The 24983-nt window shown below is 40.3% G+C and overlaps 1 protein-coding gene across 3 annotated transcripts in view; it reads right to left on the bottom strand.

Moving 5' to 3' along the window:
- Positions 1-423: 423 nt before the first annotated feature.
- The window catches only part of LOC133618896 (neuron navigator 1-like), a 113891-nt gene continuing 89331 nt past the window's right edge, over positions 424-24983 (bottom strand). Inside the window, exons 6-30 of one of the 3 annotated variants that reach the window (XM_061979722.2) lie at positions 21727-22030; positions 17196-17937; positions 16598-17089; positions 15672-15713; positions 15407-15555; positions 15063-15245; positions 14874-14953; positions 14725-14748; positions 14502-14579; positions 13830-13913; positions 11737-11845; positions 11527-11648; positions 9192-9376; positions 8954-9116; positions 8685-8877; positions 8130-8218; positions 7961-8059; positions 7708-7879; positions 5688-5953; positions 5456-5607; positions 5308-5379; positions 5021-5226; positions 4814-4932; positions 1986-2174; positions 424-1908 (exon numbers count right to left, since the gene is read on the bottom strand). In XM_061979722.2, the coding sequence (XP_061835706.2) occupies positions 1813-1908; positions 1986-2174; positions 4814-4932; positions 5021-5226; positions 5308-5379; positions 5456-5607; positions 5688-5953; positions 7708-7879; positions 7961-8059; positions 8130-8218; positions 8685-8877; positions 8954-9116; positions 9192-9376; positions 11527-11648; positions 11737-11845; positions 13830-13913; positions 14502-14579; positions 14725-14748; positions 14874-14953; positions 15063-15245; positions 15407-15555; positions 15672-15713; positions 16598-17089; positions 17196-17937; positions 21727-22030 (4410 nt within the window). In that variant the 3' untranslated portion in view covers positions 424-1812. The remainder of the gene's footprint in view (positions 1909-1985; positions 2175-4813; positions 4933-5020; positions 5227-5307; positions 5380-5455; positions 5608-5687; positions 5954-7707; positions 7880-7960; positions 8060-8129; positions 8219-8684; positions 8878-8953; positions 9117-9191; positions 9377-11526; positions 11649-11736; positions 11846-13829; positions 13914-14501; positions 14580-14724; positions 14749-14873; positions 14954-15062; positions 15246-15406; positions 15556-15671; positions 15714-16597; positions 17090-17195; positions 17938-21726; positions 22031-24983) is intronic. The other 2 variants (XM_061979730.2, XM_061979713.2) reach the window with 2 other exon arrangements.

Consider the following 24983-nt stretch of genomic DNA (forward strand, 5'->3'; position numbering starts at 1 on the left):
GCTGGAGCCTATCTCAGCTGCATATACTGTACCATGTAAATATTTCTCCTAGTGACTGTTGGCTGTATGACATTTGCATGATACCCCTGTCAGTCCACGATTGCCATTTGATATTGACACAAATAATCCAATATTGTGTGAGTCCTGTAACGACAGTATTTCGAGTTCAGCACATTGTGGAAATGGATAAGAAAGCCCTTAAATTATGGTTTTAATAATTTTTAAACATGTTTTATTAGTTTAAATGTATATTTATTGCTCTCTTTCCCAGGCTCGAGGTCTTTGTGTGTGGAGTTGTTCGCCCCGTGACTTATTTATCTAATCCTGTATATAAATGGATTTGTTTTAAATGTTAACATGTATTTGGGGTCCTCAAATGGTCAAAAGTGACATCAGCAGACAACCAAGATACAAGAGCCAATGAAGAATGGCATGACTTTATTGTGTCCATAGCTCAATGTTAGACATGAGATGCGTTTACAGAGACATGCCTTACAAACGTTACCTGACCTACTTAGAAGTCAAGTGCTCCTTCTTCCTACTGGAGAAAGAGAATCATAAACAATCACATTATATTTTCTGCATTCAAGAGCATTTTTCTTTACATTTCCATCGTTTTTAGTGATTGCTGTCGCAGACGCAGATGGCTATTTACAGTGTTTATAACAGTGACTTCATGTACAAAAGAGAAATAAATCTTTACAAATATTTGCATAAGGAACAAAGGTGTCTTGGAGGAGGAAAATAACAAAATAAAAGTAAAAAAACAAACAAAAACTTAAGAGGTCCGATTAAAGTAAAAGCTTTGGGATACCATAGGAAATACTTGCATCATTATTTAATCTCAAACATCTGCGATGTTAGCATTTCTTGAACTACAAGCACTCATGAAATCATTCACATTTTAGCAGCCCTTCCACCTGACAACCAACCAAAGGTCCAAACCCTCTGCTATAATCTGGGATTAGGTCAAAAGAGGGATACATACAATTAAATCGAGGCCTCAGGAGTGGTGGATTCAAGCAACTCAAAAGGCAGCTGCAGGCCAGTTGGGGATTCAGGCACAGATAAACATAGGCATCATGTCTCTCCTTAACATTAGCACCTGAAGTTTAAGATTCTACCAACTGCTTCCTTCTTGTGTATGCAACAGTTGAGATGCAAGATCATCCTAAAGAAAGGGGAGGTTATTCCAGTTGCTAATCTGGAGGGAAAATGCATGTTGTTGAAGATATAAAGAGAAGGGACGGTAAGGAAAGAAAGCACTTGTTGTGCAGATTCTAAACAACAAAGCAGCAACAGCGGAAGCACTAGTTGGTTTTGTTACTCCATGGTGTGTTAGGTACGTTATTTGCCATACATGGATGATTAAAAGAGATGAGTCAGTACAAAAATCCTAAAAAAAAATCAAGATTTCCACAGAATCCTCATCTATCACAAAAAAGGTTTCAAAATGTCAACAAGAAGTGTCCGTTATAGTAGGTTAAATAAACAAGCACTTCTTTATTTTCTCAGTTACAATCCAGGATCAGGGTGATGCATCACTGCAAGTGTAGCACTGTGGAGTGTGAGGCGTTTCCCCCGATAAACTGAATAACTGCAGGATTCTCCTTTGACAAGTGATGCATCTCCTCAAGTCCAGTTATCACAAATAGGAAATAAAGTGCAATTTTGGCTGCTGTTGGGTAAATGTCCGTCATCATTGAATTAAGTAAGCACCCATGGTTGGAAGATGGGAAGACAATGATGGATAGAATGTTTAGAATAATCAGGTTGCTCCAGGACCAAACTTCTCAGATTGACCAATCCAATTTAGAGTGTCGCTTGCAGGGTCGGATCCAGGCTGCCTTCTCGCTCAGGTGACTCGATGCTGTTTGCTGACTCCTGGAGCTTCAGAAGCATGATCATCTTTTGAACAAGAAGATGAACCGAGTGAAATATCTTTTCACAGGCACACACTTCACATGAACACAAAGAACACTCACCAGTGGATCAGAATCTAGTGTGCTAGGCGCAGGCGTGTCTTTGGCGGGCTTCTTCTCTTCACTTAGCAGACCTATGCTGGGAGGAGGTAGGTGGAAGAGTTTGGACTGGTCCTGCTGTGCATTGGGCCAAGGGAGGGTTCCTCTCACCCACTCCACCGGGTCCTCCCACACTGCCTTGGGACCGTGCACCTGAACAAAAAAGCATGTAAAAATGTGTGGTTGTTTCCACAGGTGCATGTTAGGAATGTGGAATTGGCCGATTTTCGTGAAAAGTTATTCATCGCCATTGCTGATTAATGTCTTTCAATGCCTCTGGTGGCTAGTATTGTATTTATTTTCAGTCCCCCGTCCGACAAACTATCAGCTAATTATGTGTGTCCGTACAGTGTGGAGTAGCTCCCCTAAATCAATAAAAATCACTCTACTATGCCAAATAAACTAAATTTCTTAGCATCTTAAGTATTATCATCACATACCATTATCACTGGAGGACGAGGCTAAACATGTTACATACTGAGAGCAAGCAAGGTGAAGGCATGCTAATAGCTAAGCTAACCTCTAACTTAAGATAGCTCTAAACACCACAATGAGATAAGTGCTTTGTAAACTTTAAGAAGTGTAGATAGAACTGCGTTGCAACAGAAAGCAAGCAGCTATTAACCTTCAACTTTTCGGGGCGTGAAGCCTTCGTGGCTTCACCCACCATGATTCAGGGATAATGGAGCAGCGCCCTCTGGTGGCTGCAGCTTCGGGCCGCATGCCGCCCTCTATCCCCTTGTTGCAAGTCTAGAGTTCCATCCATTGTGTCGTAATATGAATGTGCTTAGCTCAAGGTTTTTTCCTGGTCTAAAACTAAGCAAAAAAATTTGGGCGAGGGCCGAAAGCATGTAAAGTAACAATACATACACGTATACACACACACACACACACACACACACACACATACATACATACATACATACATACATACATACATACATACATACATACATACATACATATATATATATATACACATACATATATATATATATGTATATATATATATATATATACATATACATATATATATACACATATATATATATATATATATATATATATATATATATATACATATACACACATGTATGTATATATGTATATATATATATATATATTTAAAAAAAATTAAATATATACATATATGTGTGTGTACACTATATATATAAATATATATATATATATATATCTATATATATATATATATATACATACATACATATTTGTACATACATACACACAATTTATATTAATAAAATATATATATTTACAGTTTTGAAGTCAGTTTACTTATATAGATATTAAATATGTGTCATGTAATAAATAAGCATCTAAATAAATTTGATATCGAAATACATATAATCGGCAATTGCAATGAATTAAGTCTGCATATTAATTGCACACCAAATTGAAGGGGGAAGTTTGCCAAACATGTAAAAATACAGTATTACCTGCAGTAAAGCCATATATCCAAGGTTAATCGGCAATACACTGTTTTATGGATGCGCACACAAACACATAGACACGCATAGACACGCATACACAAATACACACATTACAACACTTTTTTTCGCCACGCAGCAGAACGTCAATTGTGACGTAAGAACAATCATTTGTACCAAAATAACACTTCAGTTATATTGTCCAGTCCATTGTAGCTTGCTACAATGGACTGGACAGCAACCCTTAACTTCAGCTACTTAACTTTAACAACCCCCACCACCTCAGACCCTGACAACAATGCAATATGAAATATAAACGATAAAACATTGATTATTAAGAGAATGTGAGAGTTCGACTCCTACCATGTTACTTTGCCCGACGCCCTCCTTAAAGTTTTGTAATTAATCAGAATTATCAAGCAGCGAAAATGCTCCAAACATGGGGAAGTGTGGAGATAGTGATCATCCATCATGCACTGTAGGGGATTTATGTTTGTGTATTTTAAAATGTCATATTGTGCTTGAATGTGTTTTATAATATCTACAAATTTCAAAGAGCAGGAAGTGTGGGATGTGCGACCGTGTGTTGACTTCTCTTTTCTAAAGTAGATCTGTACAGCAGAAATGATCATCTACATCAACAATTTGATCTGCCTGAGTGGATTGACAGGACAGAAAAAATAAATACAAACATTTTTTAATCCATTTTAGAAGAAGATTAAAAATCGTTATAAAAAAGAACAATAAGAATTATTTTTTTTGACACTCCAATTGGTTATAGTTGATGTATAATATGAGTGTGAAAAGTTGTTTGGCTTGGGTCATATAAATTGAATTCTCAGTGAAACTCATGGGCATTAACTATCGGCTTTGTCTTGACCCGCAAGAGGGTGGCAAGATCCTATAGTTTCAATTCATCAGCGGGTGAAATAAGGCAAATGCTGTATGCGCCGCGGGCCGCACTGAAGACCCCGACGGGACGTAGTAAGGCACACCTGGTCTAGAGAGAAGATAATACAGTTTGTATAACAATCTTTGGTGTGTCAGCATTGTCACAGTCAGAAGTAAACAACACAAAAGACGTAGGAGGCGGACGGATCGATCCATAAATTAGGGGTGTCGTATCAATGGTAGCATCAGTTTATGATTGATACTAGAGTAACTTGATAAAAAAAAATTTTGTCTATAAAATATATATTATTTTAGTTTGTTAAAGTTACAAACTCAGGAAATAACTGTTGGTATACAGGGCGACTTTGTGGGCAAAAACCAAAGGAGGATTAGTATCAGAATCGGCAGCATAAAACCCTGATTGGAATCCCTATTGCGTGTGAGTGTGTTCACCTTGACCCCATCCTTGGATCCCTCCTGCAGATACGGTATGATGGAGTGGTTCCACAGGTCAATGAACCACTTTCTGAACTCTGCCACTGACACAGGGCATGACAGGAAAAAGCAAGGTCCTGATGATAGTGAAACTTCCTGTTAGGTTTTGTTTCCGAGAACCATTTAGGTTATTCCTACCTCTCCAGATCATTTCACTTTTCTCACCTATGAGGAAATCAGAAGTGCTGTGTTTCTCCAGAAATGTATGGAGGTGGTACCAAAGCTGCGGGACCCAGTCCAGAGCGCAGAGGAGGGCCTGGTGCTGCTCCGCATCGTGCTCCTGCTTCTGGTAGGCTTCCACAACTTTACGGTGCAGGTACCTCAGCAGGAAGCCGTTAGCCGGTTCCACATTGTTAGAGAACGTCACCATCCTGTGAATGTGAGGGCAGCTTCTGTTTAGTTTTTTAAATACTAGGTAGTAAATTTACTGTGTGCTCTGATTTGGTGCTCACCTGAAGCTAAGGTGCAGTCCATGGTTAGATGACATCTTCACAGGTTGGTTGGTGGTTCCAATGAGGTAAGGACTGAAAGAGCCACATATTGTCATTGTGTTATCTTCCAAGTTGTCCGTTATTTCAAATGATAAAGATAGAAACATACCATTTATGGTACTTGCAGGTGAGTGCTCCATTGATGAGCTCGGTGATGGCGCCCGCATTGCTGATGTCATCGATAATAACTACCAGCGGCAGCTCACCACCGCTCTGTCTGTCGATCTGATTGGCAACATTGGACAGATACAGCTGCAAATCCTGTGTGAAGAAATGATTGTCAATGGAATTGTACTTTCTTTTGTGAGCGTGCAGTCGATCCACATTTAAATATGTGCGACCTTTTGAGACTGACGATGCATGTTGAAGGTGACAGTGGCGCCGCTTCCAACGAAACCGGGCTCATGATCCGCCACGGTCGAGTCGTTGCGGATGCGCTGCAGGAGGTAGTGCGCCAGGCGCTGAGCCAAGTAAGTCTTCCCAGTCCCGCTGGGCCCAGAGAGAACCAGACGCCTGTGTTTTAGGAGCAGGCTGATGTAGTGCAGCATCATCGGCTTTGGAATAAGAGTCCCAAACACCAGGGAGTCCACACTTTGTTCTCTGAGACCTAACACGGCACACAGTAGAGAAAAGCACTGACATGAGTATTGCTTACATAATACGTTCCATTAAAAAGTAATACTTTACGATTTAATTTGTCAAATCTATAAAGGAATTGATGGCATTACTCATAAACATGTTGGTTTATATTCCCTAAATTCTAAATTTTTGCATAACTCTCCACCTGTGAACAATATATGAATCTTGATTTGACAGCATTTAAGTCAAGTCCAGGATTCTCTGTCCATCGTGTGTCTTTGCAGCGCGAGCACCTCTTTTCTCACAGCCGTGTGTGTCTGTGTCAGAGAGCACATCCTTCGAACACGTGGTAAACAAAACGCAAAACAGAGCTCCCAAAACTGTGATGAGTGTTGATAAATGACATTGTGCATGCTCTTTAACATATTTGCATCTTCTCCTTTCAGTATTGTGGGCGTTTCGATGGTCAGCATAAGAGATATTATATCGGCCGAAAATTGCTTTAAAATGTAATATTGGAAATTATCAGTATCGGTTTCAACCTCCCGATTTTCCCGGGAGACTCCCGAATTTCAGTGCCCCTCCCGAAAATCTACCGGGGCAACCATTCCCCCAATTTCCACCCGGACAACATTATTGGGGGCGTGCCTTAAAGGCACTGCCTTTAGCGTCCTCTACAACCTGTCGTCACGTCCGCTTTTCCTCCATATAAACAGCGTGCCGGCCCAGTCACATGATATATGCGGCTTTTACACACACATAAGTGAATGCCATGCATACTTGATCAACAGCCATACAGGTCACACTGAGGGTGGCCGTATAAACAACTTTAATGTGAGGAACTCGCATGGCTGCCGTTTGTGTGACCCCAAGATGCAAGAACCAGGACGAGGATGAGCAGGTAAGATGACTGTAATTAACATAAACAGATAAATGAAAGCAGTCTTGCATGAACGTTCCAACATAAAGAGTCTATCATCGAGCACTGAGGAGTGCTCGAGAGAAAACATAAATAGACATATGCTGATTGGCAGCAGGTGTGGACCGGCTGCCAATCAACGGCAGGTGAGGAGAAAACAGTGCTCAGCGGAACAAACAGGAAATATAACAAAATAAGAGCACTGACAGGAAGTAAATACAAAAACATGGAAACAAACCGAAATTAAGTGACAGATCGTCACATTTAACACTGTTACAAATATGTTCCACACTGTGAACCCACACCAAACAAGAATGACAAACACATTTCGGGAGAACATCCACACCGTAACACAACATAAATACAACAGAACAAATACCCAGAACCCCTTGCAGCACTAACTCTTCCGGGACGCTACAATATACACCCCCCGCTAATTGGGCTCTTTGTTTTGCTTAACAGACAAAATCCATGTTGCACACGTTTAGTAGATCAGCTTTGCATGTGCTTTTAAGTTTACAAATGTTTTAGTTTTAGTACACGCGAACCTTTAGTAAATCAGACTCTTGGTGTTGGGCGTATCATATAAGAGGATTGGATAAACAAGCGATGTAGTCAATGCAGCAAAGGTATAGGGAAAATTATTGCACGCAACATTGGACGCTAACTGTGACAAAAAAATAGTAACCAAGTTTGGCAAGAAGTCAGAAAATGACGTTAACAAGGGCGTATTCTCACCGAGGTACTATTTAACGTTTAGAGTAGTACTAAAATGTAATGGGTTTTTTGGTAATCATTGTACAGCAAACAAGATAATATCCCCCCTGACTGAGGTAATTATCATGTGTAATTGACATTTTTACCTTTCAAAGTGACAAATATAGGGGTCGGACTGCCATTGAGAGACCTATAAGGCGACGTGTGAGGTCTCTCCCCTCCAATCACCCTGTGCACACCATGGGCCAGCTGATACATGTGGAGCGACTCACAGGACAGACCCAAGCTGGCTGTTGGGTCAACCTGAGTTAGGTACTCCTGTGTAAAAAAGATCCAAATTGAACATGTTTGAGGATTCACGGAGGCTATTCACACATAGTGACACAGACATCGACGTACTCTGAATGTCTTGGCAATAATGGAGTCCAGATAAGCCCACTCAGTCCTCTCACCAACCAAAACTGAGCCCAGGTAGTGTTCCTGCTGCGGTTTGTTCTCCTAAAGAGAGAAAGGGGTTGACTGAAAGGATCTGAAAATACAAGATACCAGTATAAGGTGTGTTATTTACCTCAGTTGGATCTGTCACGCACACCAGCACTTGTACACACACCTCCTCCAGCTGAGAAGACACACTTAACATGTTGGCCGGAGACACATCTGGAAAAGAACAAAGGTTTATGACTAGGGCTTTGACACATACACATACACACACTAATAATACAATTTTTGTAATTACAGGGTATGATAATGCTCAGTTTTGATTTGACCTTTTCAGCAGGTAATAATGCAGAACTTCATCTGAATGAAACATTTATTTTAGGATATAAGTTATCATAAATGTGCTCATATGTGTTAGTTCCTGAAGGTATCATGGTTTGTATGACACCATCAATGTTTGGAATTTGACCAAAGTATAAAGGAAACATCATTGTAAGAATATCTCAAAATAATAACAATCTAGGTTAATATATAACAAAAAAAGACACGAAGTGGGAAATAAACATTCTACATGGCTAATAAATTATTTTCCAATAGTGTCAAAAAGTTGAATAATCACTATTGTGAACAGACAGATTATTAATTTTAAGCTCTTTTTTTTAATGTGTCTAAGTTTGTCACTTGCCTGATCCTTTACAATCATTCAGACTGAGGCTGAAAGACTTGGTGAGGGACATGGGTTGTTTCAGCGAAGGTCCCAGGAAGGAGGCCAACCCTGATGGCTGTGAAGTGGAAGAGGTGGGGCCAGAGCCTGCGAAATGGATCTGACCTCCGACTTTTAGATGGTCATTCTCCACCTTGAGGTTCTCCACTGTTGACTGGAATTCAAGCAAGATTTGTAAATCAATGCAAAAAAAATTTGGCCTTCTGTACATTCTTTTGAAGCAAAATAACCTCCATGTTGTCCATGGCGTCTCTCAGCTGCTCCAGCTGATGAGCGGAGTTTAAAGCCTCCAAGCGGATGTCCGTAAGCTCTCTCTCTTTCTCCCAGAGCTCTGAGCGGAGTTCTGATACTGCGCTTTCAACACCATCTCTGTCCTCCGCTGTCTCCATGAACCTGGAAGGAACGCGGCACATTCATCAGGTACAAATGGCAACAGTTAAAGAAAAACTGACCTGATTAAAGACTTACGTAGCTGACGTTTCAGATTTGGAGGTTTTGAGAGATGACAGCAGGATCTCTCCTGGATCTGCTCCCTCATGAAGCATCTTTGGTGAGTTTGGCGCGGAGGAGTCCGGAGTAGCAATTTCTTCAATGTCTGAGTAAGTTTTGGGGCCTTTTTTGATGCTGAAGGCCTTGTTGAAGGAGCTTCTCAGCTAGAAAAACACATCAACATGAATTGTCAGTGCCGCTTGACCATTGCTGAGGGAATAAAATAAGGGTGTCCTTTAAACTAAAACATTTAAGGAAATATTCTCACGTTTGATGAATACAACGTTAAGCAACAGGTTCTCTAATGATCACTGAAGGCCTGTTTTATTTACAACTGTGTACAAATTACACCAATATAAAGCCATCTTGAGAGCTGTTGGTAGGTAAATGTCTCTCTGTTTGCCTTCGCAGTCCATTTAAAGTTAAAGTCAAAGCACCAATGATTGTCACACACACACTAGGTGTGGTGAAATTTGTCCTCTGCATTTGACCCATCCCCTTGATCACCCCCTGGGAGGTGAGGGGAGCAGTGGGCAGTAACGGTGGCCGCGCCCGGGAATCATTTTTGGTGATTTAACCCCCAATTTCAACCCTTGATGCTGAGTGCCAACCAGGGAGGTAATGGGTCCCATTTTTATAGTCTTTGGTATGACTCGGCCAGGGTTTGAACTCACAACCTACCAATCTCAGGGCGGACACTCTAACCACTAGGCCACAGAGTAGGATTAGACACAAATAAGTTAATTTAATAATAATAGTTTGTTTCAGACAGAAGTGGGTCAATACGTGTGTGTGTGTGTGTGTGTGTGTACAATGTGTTTGGGTGTACTTAAGGGTTAGGTGGTGACATTAAAATGCAAAACAAAATGAGGGGCAAACCAATGTCATACTCACCTATCAGTATACAGTAGAACCTCAACTTACGAGTAATTTGATATACAACCTGTCTCTCGGCTTTTTGAACATGCTTTAAGTTATGAGCATAATTTGATTTATGAGCCCACTCGACCACCGGTTGAAGTAATATTTGTCACAGAATTGTGCCGTTTGAGCAATAAAGAGTTAAAATACTGTTACACGTTGCTGTCCCTGCTTTGTTTACACAAGAAACAAACATACGTTTTGAACAGAAAGTTGACGTGTGCGTTTGAGTGGAGCTCAGAGATTGACACATTCCTGATCTCCATTCTACGGATCAAGAAAATGAGTGCGAAGGAGAAGAAGCGGACAGCGGAATCAGAGAAACAAACCATTAAAAATATGTCCTATCAGTTAGCAGCCGACCCGTCACACAAGCTGTAGCCAGCGTCTGCAACATGCAGCCACAAACATCCAAACGACAGACATTTATCCATAAAAAATCTGAGGAGCTGCAAATGCTGTGTTTGACATGTTTCAGTTTGTTCTGTTTAGTCCTGACTCTACAAACTGGACAATCAAGCATTACTTTTGGAACACAGGAATGCATATCACTTGTTGTCCATCACTCAAATACAACCACATTCAACATAAACAGCACTTTCCTAGTTTCCATTGTTACACCATGGAGAATCCGACAAAAGTCTGATCCCTAAGGTAAATGCTGAACAACATTATAACAATCTTACATAAAACAACTGTAGTTGTTTGTAATGTCTTTCAAACAACATTTCCTATCTAAAAGTTTGTTTTTCTTTTTTTTAAGACATGCTACATGTAAAATTGTATTTTGGGAAGGCCAAACATGGATTAAATAGATTTGAGGTTCACTGACTGTTTTGAGTTACAAGCTCATGTTGTAGAACGCAATGTGCTCCTAAATTGAGGTATCACCTCGTTCTGATGAATAAACAGAGCTCGACACTTCTAATGGAGAAGCATATCTGCTGGTTGAGTCCCACTCCTTCCTTGAGGTGGCAATTGTTGTGGAATTGTGTGGCCAATCAGCAGAGATGCTTATGCTGCACTTTTTAAGATGCTCTATCAAGCTGCATGATGGGTTATATAGGTGGACACAATAACTGGACTTACCTCAAAGACCTGAAAACAACAAAAATTATACAAACCCCGTTTCCATTTGAGTTGAGAAATTGTGTTAGATGTAAATACAAACGGAATACAATGATTTGCAAATCATTGTACAAACGGAATACAATGATTTGCAAATCATTGTATTCCGTTTATATTTACATCTAACACAATTTCCCAACTCATATGGAAACGGGGTTTGTACAACAGAGGAAGATAGTGTTCATATGTTGCCAAGCTGTTTCAGCTGCACAAAGAGAGACCAGGTTATCGTCCAGTCTCACATTTAAGCTCCATTCTTTCTTACCCAGCTCTTTTTCTTCTTCTTCTTGGCATCCTGGTCCTTCAAGCTGCCCACACTCGACAAACTGGTCAGACTGTTGAGGCTGGAGATGCTTTCACACGAGTTCTGACGTCGAATACACATGTCTAGGGAAAACATCACACAGCGTCAAAAAGATCTAAACAGAGGTAGATAGAGGTGGTCAAGAAGGTAGCAGGGTCTCAATTCTCAAACCTTTCATGTGATCTTGGTTGTTTAAAGCTCCGTGTATGACGGCCTGTGCTTCTTCATTTCTGAACTTTAGGGATTCGATGGTCTCCCGCAGCTCAATCAGCTCTGTGTCCTACACATAGTAAGAAATGGACCCTTAAATCTTAATTAATTAAATAAACATTCATATTGAAAATTGTTATTACCTGCATAGAGTAATTAATTGACAACACAATGTACAATTTAAGTAGGATTAGTGGAAAACTAAAATTGGAGTATTTGGAAAACAAACTATTCAAAAGAAATGTGGAATTGTTGGATGACAGAATGTCCATAAATTGCTTTCACATAATGTGACCCATTAATGTGTATGGCTTCCAAGTGCCTGTATGCACTCCCCACAGGTCCTGTACTTATTTATTTTCATCTTCTCATTATGTTGATACAATGCATGAAATTGAGCCACTTAACAAAGCATCCATCCATCCATTTGCTAGCGCTTGTCCCTTTTTGGGGCCGCGGGGGGTGTTGGAGCCTATCTCAGCTGCATTCGGGCGGAAGGCGGGGTACACCCTGGACAAGTCGCCACCTCATCACAGGGCCAACTTGATAAGACAGACAACATTCACACTCACATTCACACACTAGGGCCAATTTAGTGCTGATAGGTCGTGATTAGGGCCTTGCATGGCAGCTCCCGCCATCAGTGTGTGAATGTGTGTGTGAATGGGTGAATGTGGAAATAGTGTCAAAGCGCTTTGAGTACTTTGAAGGTAGAAAAGTGGTATACAAGTATAACCCATTTACAATTTATGTGACAAATAAATGTGCAGACAAGAGCAGACAAATGTGCAGACAAGAGTTATAGTGATGCATGGTTGGTTATGGTTTGAATTCATATCCAACAATTGTGAGAATGACTTTTTATTGTCAGTATCGGCTACTGAGTTTCATTTTTTTTATGTCTTCTGCTGGTGGTGTGCCTCAGAATTTTGTCAATGAAAAAAATGTGCCTTGGCTCAGAAAAGGTTGAAAAACACTGGTTTATGGGCTGTCCTGATAGTATGAAGTTTCCCTGTAATCATGTGCCCCCCTCTCCCTTGGGGGGGGGGGGGGGGGCACAGGTCCGGTGGCCATGAATGAAGTGCTGGCTGTCCAGAGTCGGGACCCGGGGTGGACGCTCGCCTGTGCATCGGTTGGGGACATCTTTGCGCTGCTGACCCATCTCCGCTCGAGATGGTCTCCTGCTGGCCCCACTATGGACTGGACTCTCACTATTATGTTAGATCTACTATGGACTGGACTTTCACAATATTATGTCCGGTCTCCCCTGGGGGCGGGGGGGTCACCCACATTTGAGACACTTGTGATTTAGGGCTATATAAATAAACATTGATTGATTGATGTGGGTTATGTCCTGGTAAAAACAATACATTATAACATACACATACTCTAATAGATTCTGAATTTCCTCAGACGATTTCAGTAGGAGAAAGAACAATGTTTTTGTTGTAGACCACGCTGCTGAGGTATGACCCTCAAAGTATGACCAGTTCAAAAGAGCAGAGCACCATCCAGAGGTGCTCACTGGGTGCTAAAGCTAACCACACAACACTTTAAATAGAGGAATCTAACCAAACTCTTCTAGGTTAAAGTGACTGTGCTCCTGGCTGGGCTTGCACAGGTCAGTACACTGGCACCAACAACAAAACCAAGTTCTGGAGTGGTCTAGACGGGCTTTTCAGTGGGAGCAGTAAGGCATGAAGCACTACCAGAAACTCCTCAGATTTAAACACACAGCGGACAGCCCCTCGAGCTCTGATCGCTTTATTCAGACTAAAAGTGATATGGAGGGAGAAGAATGTGGGAATGTTATGTGCACACGCAAACTGATTGAGGCTTTAGGGAAGGTTTTCTTTCCCTGATCCCCCTGCTGGGCTCCCCTCATCCTGAGTCATAGTAAACTACGGTCTGGGCCTCAAAGCCACATTCCTTCTTACTGTAGGCTGTCATCAAAGTCACGTTGTTTCACAAGAGCAAAGATGCTGAAAGCAGCCACTCAATGATGAAATGCAGCTGGAATGCAAGCTTAAGTGTGTTTAAGAGTTATCTGGTACCTTCTGTTCATGACTAAATGACAGACTCTGCAGGCGGGTTGTCATCATAGTTAAACTCTGCTCGAAAGCTGCCACCAGATTTGCCTGTTTGAAAAACAAAAATTGAATTTAAGTAATCTATACAAACACTTTTCATTTATGAAAAACATCTTTGTTATAGGAATGATATGTTTTGGTCTTCTTTCCTCACGATGGCAGTGTCACTATGCTTCATACAGCAATGCTGTTGTGTTTAGTCCCTAAGGCTCATTACAACAAATTTGGCCTTACTATGCAGTGAATAATTCAAAATGTGCATAGATCACAACAAGATTATGTTTTGGATTAATCACATGACTGTAGCCAGTATTTCCACTGCATTAATGAGATCCTTAAAGGAGAATGGAAAGTCATCTGTGTTTTTGTGTGTGCTTGGAAATATTAAGGCCATGCATGGATAAGGAATAGCTTTAATATCCATCCATTTTCTACCACTCATCACTTTGCTCTTTTAATCTGTTTTATAGATTATGCAAATGTGACTGCACTGAACCTCTAGTTTGACATACAGAAAGTCCACAGCAGTAATACACTAGTTTGGTGTATTGACCTACTAGTCTGTTAGGCAAAAGTGTGAGTGTTATACAGTATTTATTTGCAGTCAGTCAGTCAGTTAACTTTGATAGTGCTTACATTTGCTGTCAGCTGTGTGGTCAGGTTAGACACTTTCTCCTGGGAAGACTCCAGTTCTCGCCTTAGCTTCCGGATTTGCTGGTGGAAAACAGGTGTACTGAATTATAAGATTAAATAACATGGCTCATGCTAAAAACTGTAAATATAAATAGAATCAACGATGTTTGGGAAATGAAAGACAGACAACAGGAATGAAAGTTATAGAGGAGGACACATCACATACCTCCCCCTGAACCCTTTCCTCTGCCTTTGGATGCAGTGGGAAGAAAAGTTAAAGAAGTTAGAAAAGAAAGAAACATTGAAGGAGGAGAGAGAGGACAAAGAAAGGTTATAAAGAGGAAGAAGAAGAGGCATCTGTAGATTTGTAGGTACCTGTGACTGAATGGCACTCGCACTCACCGAGGAGTAGCATGATGAGGCGTTGGATGCCAAGGAGATTACAGACCCATTAACTGAACACAGAAGATGAAGATGAACAACAACGCAATGAGATAATTTGTGACTTTGGAACAGTTTATAATACGGGTATATACTGTAAATACATTCATTTAGTAGTCTCACCTTCATCATTCGGCTCCTTCTCCCTGAAGGATCCGGAACGTACCATTCCCAAGCTGCGTGGACGTTCAGCCAGAGACAGCGTGCTTCCAAGAGGAGACACCCCATAAGGCTCTAGGGCGGCTTCCTGTGTTGGGATGCTGTTTGATCGAATCATCCTCGGAGGTGCACCAACTGGGCTCGATACTGGTAATGCAACCAACAGAGTATGGGTCATTTTATTCAACGAATTAACACATTTTGCCACTGACTATGGCAATCAAACTGAGCATAACGTCAGAATATTCTAATTTGACATTGCTTCTTTATCAGATCTCAGAATGTTGTGTAGTTTCTGATGCTCACACCTGCACTGGTCTTGGAGGAGCGTGGCAGAGAGGAGGGCGAGGACAGCATTGGAAGAGCAAGAGTGTCGGTCATGCTCAGAATACTATGAGAGTGTCTCCTCTCTCCTTTCTCCTTCCCATCATCCTCACTCTGAGAAGCACTGCAAAAACTGCACAAATGGATAATAAAGGTAGTGCTGACTCAAGATATTTTGTGAAATAAATGTGCTTATGTGACACATCCTGCAATGATGTTCTTAATGCAGAAATGATTGCATATGCATACCTTAAACCCTTCTTTGGGAGGGTGTTTCTGTCCCTATGAGAACTGTGGAGATTAAACAATGTAATTATTTAAGCAGGACAAGACCCGAGCAGACTAACAGGTTTCAACTAGTAATTACGTCTTCATTTGGAAGGGTACATTGAATAGGCCTCAAGTAATAATAGCCTCATAGTTGCTATGTGAATTGTTAATAGGTGGGTAGCAATGATTGCTATGACTCAAACTCTATCGTGTTATCCTTGAAATGCAATCATGATTTAGTATCAGCTATATTCAAGTTTGTTGTACCTTATTCTTATGTAAGTAAGTAAGTAAGTAAGTAAGTAAGTAAGTAAGTAAGTAAGTAACATTTATTTATGTTGCACCTTTTACAGACAAAACACCACAAAGTGTTTTAACACACAATATAAAAGGCCAAATATAAATACAATAAATAAATAAAATAATAAATACAAAGGATAAAAACTCTGTATTAAATATATATATATATATATATATATATATATAAAACATTATAAAAAAAACTAGTAAAAGACAACATAAAAATACACTGTATATTGATGGATATCTGCTGTTTTCACTGCAACCAGCCTGTTACGTCCTTTTTTTTAATACCTTTTGTTAAGTGAAGGATGAGAGGCTTTTCATTATTTAGTCTGAAAAGTATTTTACCCACTGAGGCACCATTACTACTTTCACCCAATAAGATGGGTTCAAATGTGTAAGCACAGAACACAGAGAATAAATTATCTGCTTTTTTTTCGTTACCAATGATGGCAAGAATGCAGTTCCACAGCTGAACTCCAGATGGAGCTACATTTCAGAACAATTCAAATGTGTATGATATTATTTACTTTACATATACTTATTCATGCAAGCATGCACACGTGCCTTTGTTATGGGTGGCTGTGACTGTTTTGTCTCACCTATCTGTGTCTGTCATGGATACTTTACTTCCAGGCCTCCAGCTAGAGGGAGGGCCTCTATCTTCATGTCGATCTTTGTCTCTGGACTCGCTGGGGTCGTAGCCACCTCTCACAAACTTCTCTCGGCCCCTTTGCTGAAGCTCTGGAGCCACACTCATCTGTAAGGGCAGGGATTCCATGCTGCGATGCAGCCCAGACAGGCGAGGGTAGAGCAGGGGAGAGGTTCTCCCAGTGCTCCCATCAACCCCGAGAGATGTGACTTGCCTGGGTCCCAAACCGATCCCTGAGTCTGAGAAGCAAGTCGAAGAGTTGACATTGAGCAAAGGTGCTGGGCTCGGGGTAAGGCAGGGGTTTGTGGAGCTGGCTAGTTCTTGAAGTTTAGAGTAAGGGGGAATCTTGGGAGGCAAGGAGTCCTGAACGCTAACTTTCAGGTCCAGCTTGTCAAGATGGGCAATGGACGGAGGTTTTGTCAGGTTTCGAGTTCCAGATAATCTAAGGACAATAAAAGATAATAATGAATAATTTTAGTACTTTACTTGTGTGAAATGTCAGTATGTATGTGTTGTAAAAAAAAAAAAATATATATATATATAAACACCTGTGTGAGTTGGATGAGGGCCGATCTGTGCCCTTGCTACCACTGGGAGGTCTCAGGCTATTCAACCTCCCACCATTCTCTGAGGCAGTTCCCTTCAGAGAGCCACCTCCACACTCCGAGTCAGACACAACAGCTTTAGCTTTGGCTCTCTCCTTCTCCTTCTCCCTGTCTGTTTGATTAACAGGACTTGGAATCCCACGGCTGCCTGTCTTACTCAACCCTGTTCCTGAACTGAGTCCAGGTTCTTTGAGCCTCTGTGTATGAAGGGCTGTAACAGAGGGTTTGACTAACCCAGAGCCTGCGTCCATTGTGGTACTCATAGGGCGCGCAGAACTTGGTCGAGTCAGAGTTAAGGTGCTTGTCTTGGCGGGGCGGGGCAAAGAGCGGTACTGGAGTGATGTCCTTGCATTTGGAGACAAAAACCCACTCTGGTCGCTGTTAGAGACATCGAGGCTTGTCTTACGTCCACTTGCTGCTGGCTTGACCGGTATACCAGACGTCTTGGGGATGTTACCACCTGCACTCACAGTGTGTGAACTGCTATTATTTTGTGTGGGCTTTTTGAAACCAAAGTTTCCTCCAGTTGAGGGCCTGACAAGACCTGAAGGAGGTTTACGTTGTTCACAAGAACCAGTCCCATTTTGGGGTTCTTTCCCAGCATCGGAAGAGGAGCGTTGAAGACTGGAGTTTTTTACTGCTAGCCGAGATTTATCTGATGGCTTCCCATCTGTCCTCACTGTACCTAGACAGGAAAAAAGAGACAAAAGCCTGAGAAGTGTCTCGTATGCTGAGTGAGCCAAACCAAACCATATTAGGGCGTGATATCTTATCTGAACACCTACGGGTCAGCTGATGAAACCAAAGCCCTGCCTGGGTAGACAGTGCATAGACCCGACTAACAGCCAGCTTCGACTTCGCACGCACTGTTATCATGCACTTACTTCTCTTTTCCATCCAGATCAACTAAAATAGTTTACTTTCCAGTAATGTGTATGTCTGTGTGTCACAGCTGCCGAAAACTGGCTGTGGAAAACTGCTCTTCACATTAGCAAAGCGTGTCTGTGGCCTCAAAAATTCAATGGAACTTTTTCTAACATAATGTATCCATTCTTGACAAGTCTTTGGGGGAGAAGCATTAGAATTAGAAAGATGCATTATTCGCTCCCACATTTGCAAATTTCCAAATTGTCATGTCAGTTCCACCAATGAAAGTTATTATGGGAAAAAATTGGTATATTCATGAGGCCATAAGGAAAATGCAAGCTTAGGAGCATTGACAGCATTAGTTAAAGGACACAATGCTCTCACATTTAATTGGTATCCAATGAGAGTTGTTATATAGGTTTATATACGAGACATTAACACAGTCAAATAACTGCTGTTGAATGAGACCCACCAGCGTGCAGCCGTGGGCCATCTGGAGTCACTTAGGGTATTTTCAAACCCACAAAAGACACACATACTGTATGCATACACACACATAGGGGTCGGCACCAATAACACACTCACATTTCCCAGTTAATGTAGCTCATAGAAATAAGACACATCACGTTTTTCAGTTCCTTTTGAAAAGCGAAAATTGGGTTTATATGTGAAGTCATAAATCCTATTGTAAGAACATGGGGTCAGACTTAAGGCTACGGCGTTAATAAAGCACTACGACAGAATTAAGGTGTACATACAGGTATACATTTTAATAAAAAAAAGTAAATTTTACTGTAACCAGCTGTGGACACTAAGCATTGCACAACTTTATAATGCAGCATGTCTGGCAATATTATTAAAATATATATATATATATATATATATATATATATATATATATATATATATATATATATATATATATATAAATATATTATCATTATTTATCATTAAGGTCTTAACCAATTAATATTTGATTGTTGTTTATTTGGTGAACAAGCAGCTTTGCCCTATTTTGCCAGTACACAGTACATTGTGAGTGGGTGGGTAAGTGACAAAAATAAACACTTCCAGTTGCTGAAAGCTGACACCCACCTTTTAGCTGAATACTAATTAACTCGAGGAAGTGGTGTTTTGTTTTAATGGCTACTTGTTCGTTGGGCTATTTTCAGGATACTTTAAAAACTAACAAGACAATAAGAGAGACATTGCATATATTAAATTCTATGTATAGAAAATGTTGTCTAAATCATTGATCAAATGCTAAGGATACGACCTAAAAGTACAGTACTTTGTGGACCAGTTTTCCTTAGGTCGCAGGTCTTGGCTTGGTAGGAATGATCATGTACAGTCACAAATGAGGAAGAGAAAGATGAGAACCGATTCCCTGTTGTGAGTTGTTAATTTGCGAGTCGTTCTTACTCAAGCATCAATCTTGAAGGGGAACTGCACTTTTTTTCCCCAAATTTGGTCTATCATTCACAATCCTTATGTAAGACAAACACGCATATGTTTTCAATGTTTAATGCATTCTAACTAGTAAATAAAAAAGTGAAAAAGTCCACTTATAATCGGTCCTATGGAAGTTGCTCTATTCTGCCTGAAGAAAGCACTTAAAAAACATACAAGCACCTCCATTAAGGTTTTATATACATGCTGTAAGTATATATGTAATGTAGTAACATGCACATTCATACTAACATGTGATATTAACGTATTTTGCTCAGTTTAAGCATACGGCAGCGCATTCATTTCACAAACACATCACAACATTTGCTTTTTCCTTTGAAAAAATCACTTATTACTCACTGCAGACTTTAATGAGAGACAACAAACCTAATAAAACATCACTTACTGTACAATGGCTGCTGTTACTAGGATGCCTTGTTATATTACTGTTCAAATGAAGAATGTCTCATAATCCTCGTGAGAAAATGGGGGGTGGAACCATGCGTTTTTTTGTGACTTTCTCGCCATTATCGGATCTATATTGGGTGCTAAAGTTGACCAACTTGTTGGGTTATGTCCTCGTGCTTCTACTATAAAGGTGAGCGGCATTATTTGAGATCTACAATAAACTTTCACGAGCTCTGGGGCGAGAAAACAGCTCACAAGCTGATGATGTCAATATAGCAGCATAAGTTATTCTAGCTCTCTGTGATTACGGCATCGCTAAAAATAGTTTGTCTGCGTTAGCGTTTATAATAACGGTATCACTCATATAATGTTCAGCTCACAAAATGTAAATGGAGTATTATTGGCGGTCTTTGAGTTGTTATTTAAAAGGCTTTATGGGCAGAACAGAGGACCTGCCATTGACTCCATGGTAAGCAGACTTTTATTTACAAGTTAGAATGCATTAAAAAAATACACCCGTCTTCTTGTCTTTCATAATGATTGTGAATAGGCCAAATTTAAAAAAAGTGCAGTTCCCCTTTTAATAAATTAGAATATCATGCAAAAGTTGTTCTATTTCAGGAGTATCGTTAAGACACGGAGATCATTAAGTGGTGAAGGTGGGTCCCAAAGGCAAACCAATTAAAACCCTTTACTCTGAGTGGTCTAAATTAAGAAAGATAAGCACACAATAGATGCCAGTATGCATGTACAACTGCCTGATGTTTGAGGAAGTATAATTCAGGACAAAATAATGTCACTTGAGCTCACCCACAAACTGACAAGCAACAATTTACTTCATCAGATTAATAACAATCTCAAACTTTGTGACAGCCTGGCACATCCACGTACTGCAACGATACACGTTCAACACTCCTTTGTCAGTCATTTCAACAGTTGGTAATATAATCACATTACAGTTCCACCGGAGAAAGGCCTGTTTATATAGACACTGCCTATGTATACTGGCACAGAACACTAGGGCTAATATCTCCTTGTGATTTAATTACGTGCGTGAGTGTGCGCGTGCGTGTGTTTGTGTGTGTGTGCACGCACTCTCACATAAACAGCACACAGATGGTGTGCTTAAAAGGGAGTTGCACAATCTCCACTATTGTGTAAGTTTTGTGCAAATGAATGTGGTGATGGGTGACACTTTTAGAGGCTGGCATAATCTCAAATAAATTCCCCCGAGCGCGCACACACACACACACACACACACACACACACACACACACACACACACACACACACACACACACACACACACACACACACACACACACAAACCCCATTATCCAGTTATATTTATGAACTCTCTCTGTTGGACAACAAAATAAAGCGAGAAAATAAAAGAGAGGAAAAAAAAGTTTTTTTCATCATGCGCGTGTGTGTGTGTGTGTACACATGCATGGGTGTTTGTGTGGTTGGCTGGCAGGAAGGGAGTGGGTGGCAATGGGCGTTTGATACATGGCACCACTCTCTAAAGGCCCGGAGGGTGGGCTGCAGCTGTGGGTGAATGTGCAAAGACAGAGAGCGTGTCTGTCACGGTGTGTGTGAGAGAGATTGGCAGAGGAGAGAATGCAAGGCTTCAAGACAAACCAGAGAAATGTGTCAGTGTCCTTAGGATATGAAACCATTCAAAGTGAGAGCTATTTTTACCGCACCTCACTGTGTAAATAAAGGATGTACAGAACAATTGTGAACTAACCTGCCACTTTGAGCCCACTCTGAGGTGTGTGTGTGATGGGTGAGGTGACGCCAACTGGTGGGTTTCTTCCTTTCTTTAACAAATTCCCGTGTCCAAGTGTCTGAGGTTTCTTCAGTTCGCCCTTTCCTCCTTCAAGACTGTCAACCTGCAGCCTTGATTTTTTCCATTTGTTGGCTGATTCGGACTTGAGGCTTCCTGTATCGTAGGTGCTGCTGCCCAGACTCTTGCGGCTTGGTTTAGTATTGTTACTGTCCCATGAAAGTCCACTTTCCACCAGAGACCTTTTTTCAGCATCAGTTCGCATCTAGAAAAAAATATGGACATTGTGTTTATTAACAGTAAGTATCAGTGCAGCAGATTTAAACAAAACAATTCAAAAGGTTAAAAATATTACAGATTTAGTTTTGCTTTAATGCAAGAGTTGTAATTAAATACATAATAAATGTTGAACTCAAATTCTGACTCAAGTCTCGCAGTTTAAGAAGACAGTAGACAATTAGAATATAACAATCTTTGCTCAGATATTTAAAGGTGGTGTTTGCAACTTCCTCACAGTAACATTTTTCAAAGTAAAAAATATAACAAGAACGCCATTATGTTACCATTAGTGATTTAACAGAACACATTTGTTTGACAATTATCCATATTTTTCACAATTACTAAGAAATGATTGGTGTTTATGGCAGTCACCCACTAGGTCTCGTCGCCACACACACACAGGGAGCGCGTGCACACATACATAAGCAACAAACAATTTGCAGTTATGTTATAGTAGAATATATATTCAATGATAGCTAACACAAGCTATCCAAATAGTTATTTTTAGCTAACAACACCTGAAGCTAATGTGCGTACATGTGTTACGTACGTACGTCATTACGTACGAGAAGCCGTGAGAAAGCAGGATGTACTTTGCAAAATACATTGGAAAGTTAGCGCTCTCTCTGCATCTGTGTAAATATTGCAAACAGCCCCTTTAATATGTTGTGACCTAAAATTTCAAAAATACCGTGAAAGTATTCTGAATTGTTTTGAAAATTAAATTATATTAACTTGGCTATATGCTTTCTTTAACAAAATTATATTTTTATAAATAGCCCACAACTTCACTGTGGATGCATTTTCAAAATACAGTGAACCTTGATTTATGTAAGAACTTTTCAATTAAGAAACATGGCGAATAAAAATATGTTTTGGTGAACGAAACTGTACTTTCATCCACCCATTGTGTGCCTCACAGCACAGCCATTTTGTTCCCGGCAGCACAGCCATTGTGGACGGGCTGTTGGAGCTCAGTGCTGAAAGCAGTGCTGCTTTCAGCGATTGTGCTCACTTCTACTTTAAGTGCTTTGCATATGTTTTTTAGTCTTGGTATTTGATATGAGTCCAAAGAAAGCAATGAAAATGTGATGTGTGGTTTGAAACATTCAGGAAGTATCCACAGCGTTGTAGACACTTCCACCTACCTCTCCTCCTCCATTTTGCTGCGCGCCAAAAAGAGTAACCGACAAGATAAAGTTAAAGTTAAAGTTAAAGTACCAATGATTGTCACACACACACTAGGTGTGGCGAAATTATTCTCTGCATTTAACCCATCACCCTTGATCACCCCCTGGGAGGTGAGGGGAGCAGTGAGCAGCAGCGGTGGCCGCGCCCGGGAATCATTTTTGGTGATTTAACCCCCAATTCCAACCCTTGATACTGAGTGCCAAGCAGGGAGGTAATGGGTCCCATTTTTATAGTCTTTGGTATGACTCGGCCGGGGTTTGAACCCACAACCTACCGATCTCAGGGCGGACACTCTAACCACTAGGCCACTGAGTAGGTGCATTTAAAGTGGATTTTAATTAATATTGCTAATCATTAGAGTGACCTGGCTGTCCAAGTTAAGGATTTTTACTTCAGGAAATTAAAATTAAAATCCTTTGACTGTGGTGAACTCAAAATTTGCAAACTGGGAGTGCACCACAAGGCTAGTGACAGTGTGTGTGTGTCAGCGGGGAAATTAAAAACGAGGACAGTTCAGCTAGTTATTGTTGTTATGGCTTTTTAATAAAGACATAGTTGATCCATCACAGCCTTGCTATGTTTGTTTGATATACAGAACTGTTTAGCAATTCATATTGTTTTCAAAGTGTACAAACTTGTATTAAAATATGTTTTTTTGCCGAGGCTGAAAGCCATTGTTCATATTTACATTGTTTCTTATGTAGAAATTGTCTTCAATATATGAACGTTTCCGTTTACAAATTCTGTTTAATAAGCAATGAAGTTTGCTAATTGAAGTTCCATTGTACATTTTAGGTCATTTTTTGGACACACCAAAAACAAAAACAATAACAGTTACAAACAAAGTTACATAACACTCCCCGCGACCCAGAAAGGGACAAGCAGTAGAACATTGATGGATGGATGGATATAACACTTAGGGCCTGATCTACTAATATCCAAATACCAAGTGCTAAACAGCGTGTTCAAACAATAAAATTGCGTGTACTTTTAGTGTGCTCTACTAAGACTGCGTGTACAATTGAAAAGTGTTACAGACCGCTTTATTTAAATGAGGTTTTTGCGTGTATTACGCGGCTTTCACCACTCGATCATTATCATAGGCATGTTATAATGCTGCTACCTTTTCATCAAGCAGCAGATATGTACCACTTTTTTATGGACATTTTACAAGCAGTCCTGAAGTGCATCTACACTATACACCACTTTTTTCTCTCTCAATTTTTTAGCATGCTGAAATTGCGCTCGTGGGAGAAGCTGGCACAAACTTCGAGTCAGCGGTCCAGAGCTCAGACGCAAGAAAATGCATATTGCAAGAAGTTTTTTTCACATAACACATACTGTATGTTAATAATACACTTTTATGTAAAAAACTAACTTAATTAAAAAAAATAAACACCAAAAAATATAAATATAATTTGTTTTAATAAGCCATTTAAGTAATCCAGCAGGTATACAATTATAAAATAATATTGCTGAATAGACATAATGTGTAATATTTTTATTTTTGACAGTCCATATATGTTGACAAGCATACATTGAACCGAGCTGGAGTTCAATAGCCACCTTTCTCACAGCCATTTCTGCGTAACTGCCAGTTTGCACATATTTTTCAGACGCGTTAAATAAAGACGCAAAATAGCCCTTGCAGATAGATCACATTGGGTGTGTTAAATATCTATAATTGCATTTTTTTCCTCTCAATATTGTATTATGGCCGTTCTGACGATCAGCATATACTGTATATA

The sequence above is a fragment of the Nerophis lumbriciformis genome, linkage group LG01 (genome assembly GCF_033978685.3).
Source record: "Nerophis lumbriciformis linkage group LG01, RoL_Nlum_v2.1, whole genome shotgun sequence".
Lineage (NCBI taxonomy): Eukaryota > Metazoa > Chordata > Actinopteri > Syngnathiformes > Syngnathidae > Nerophis > Nerophis lumbriciformis.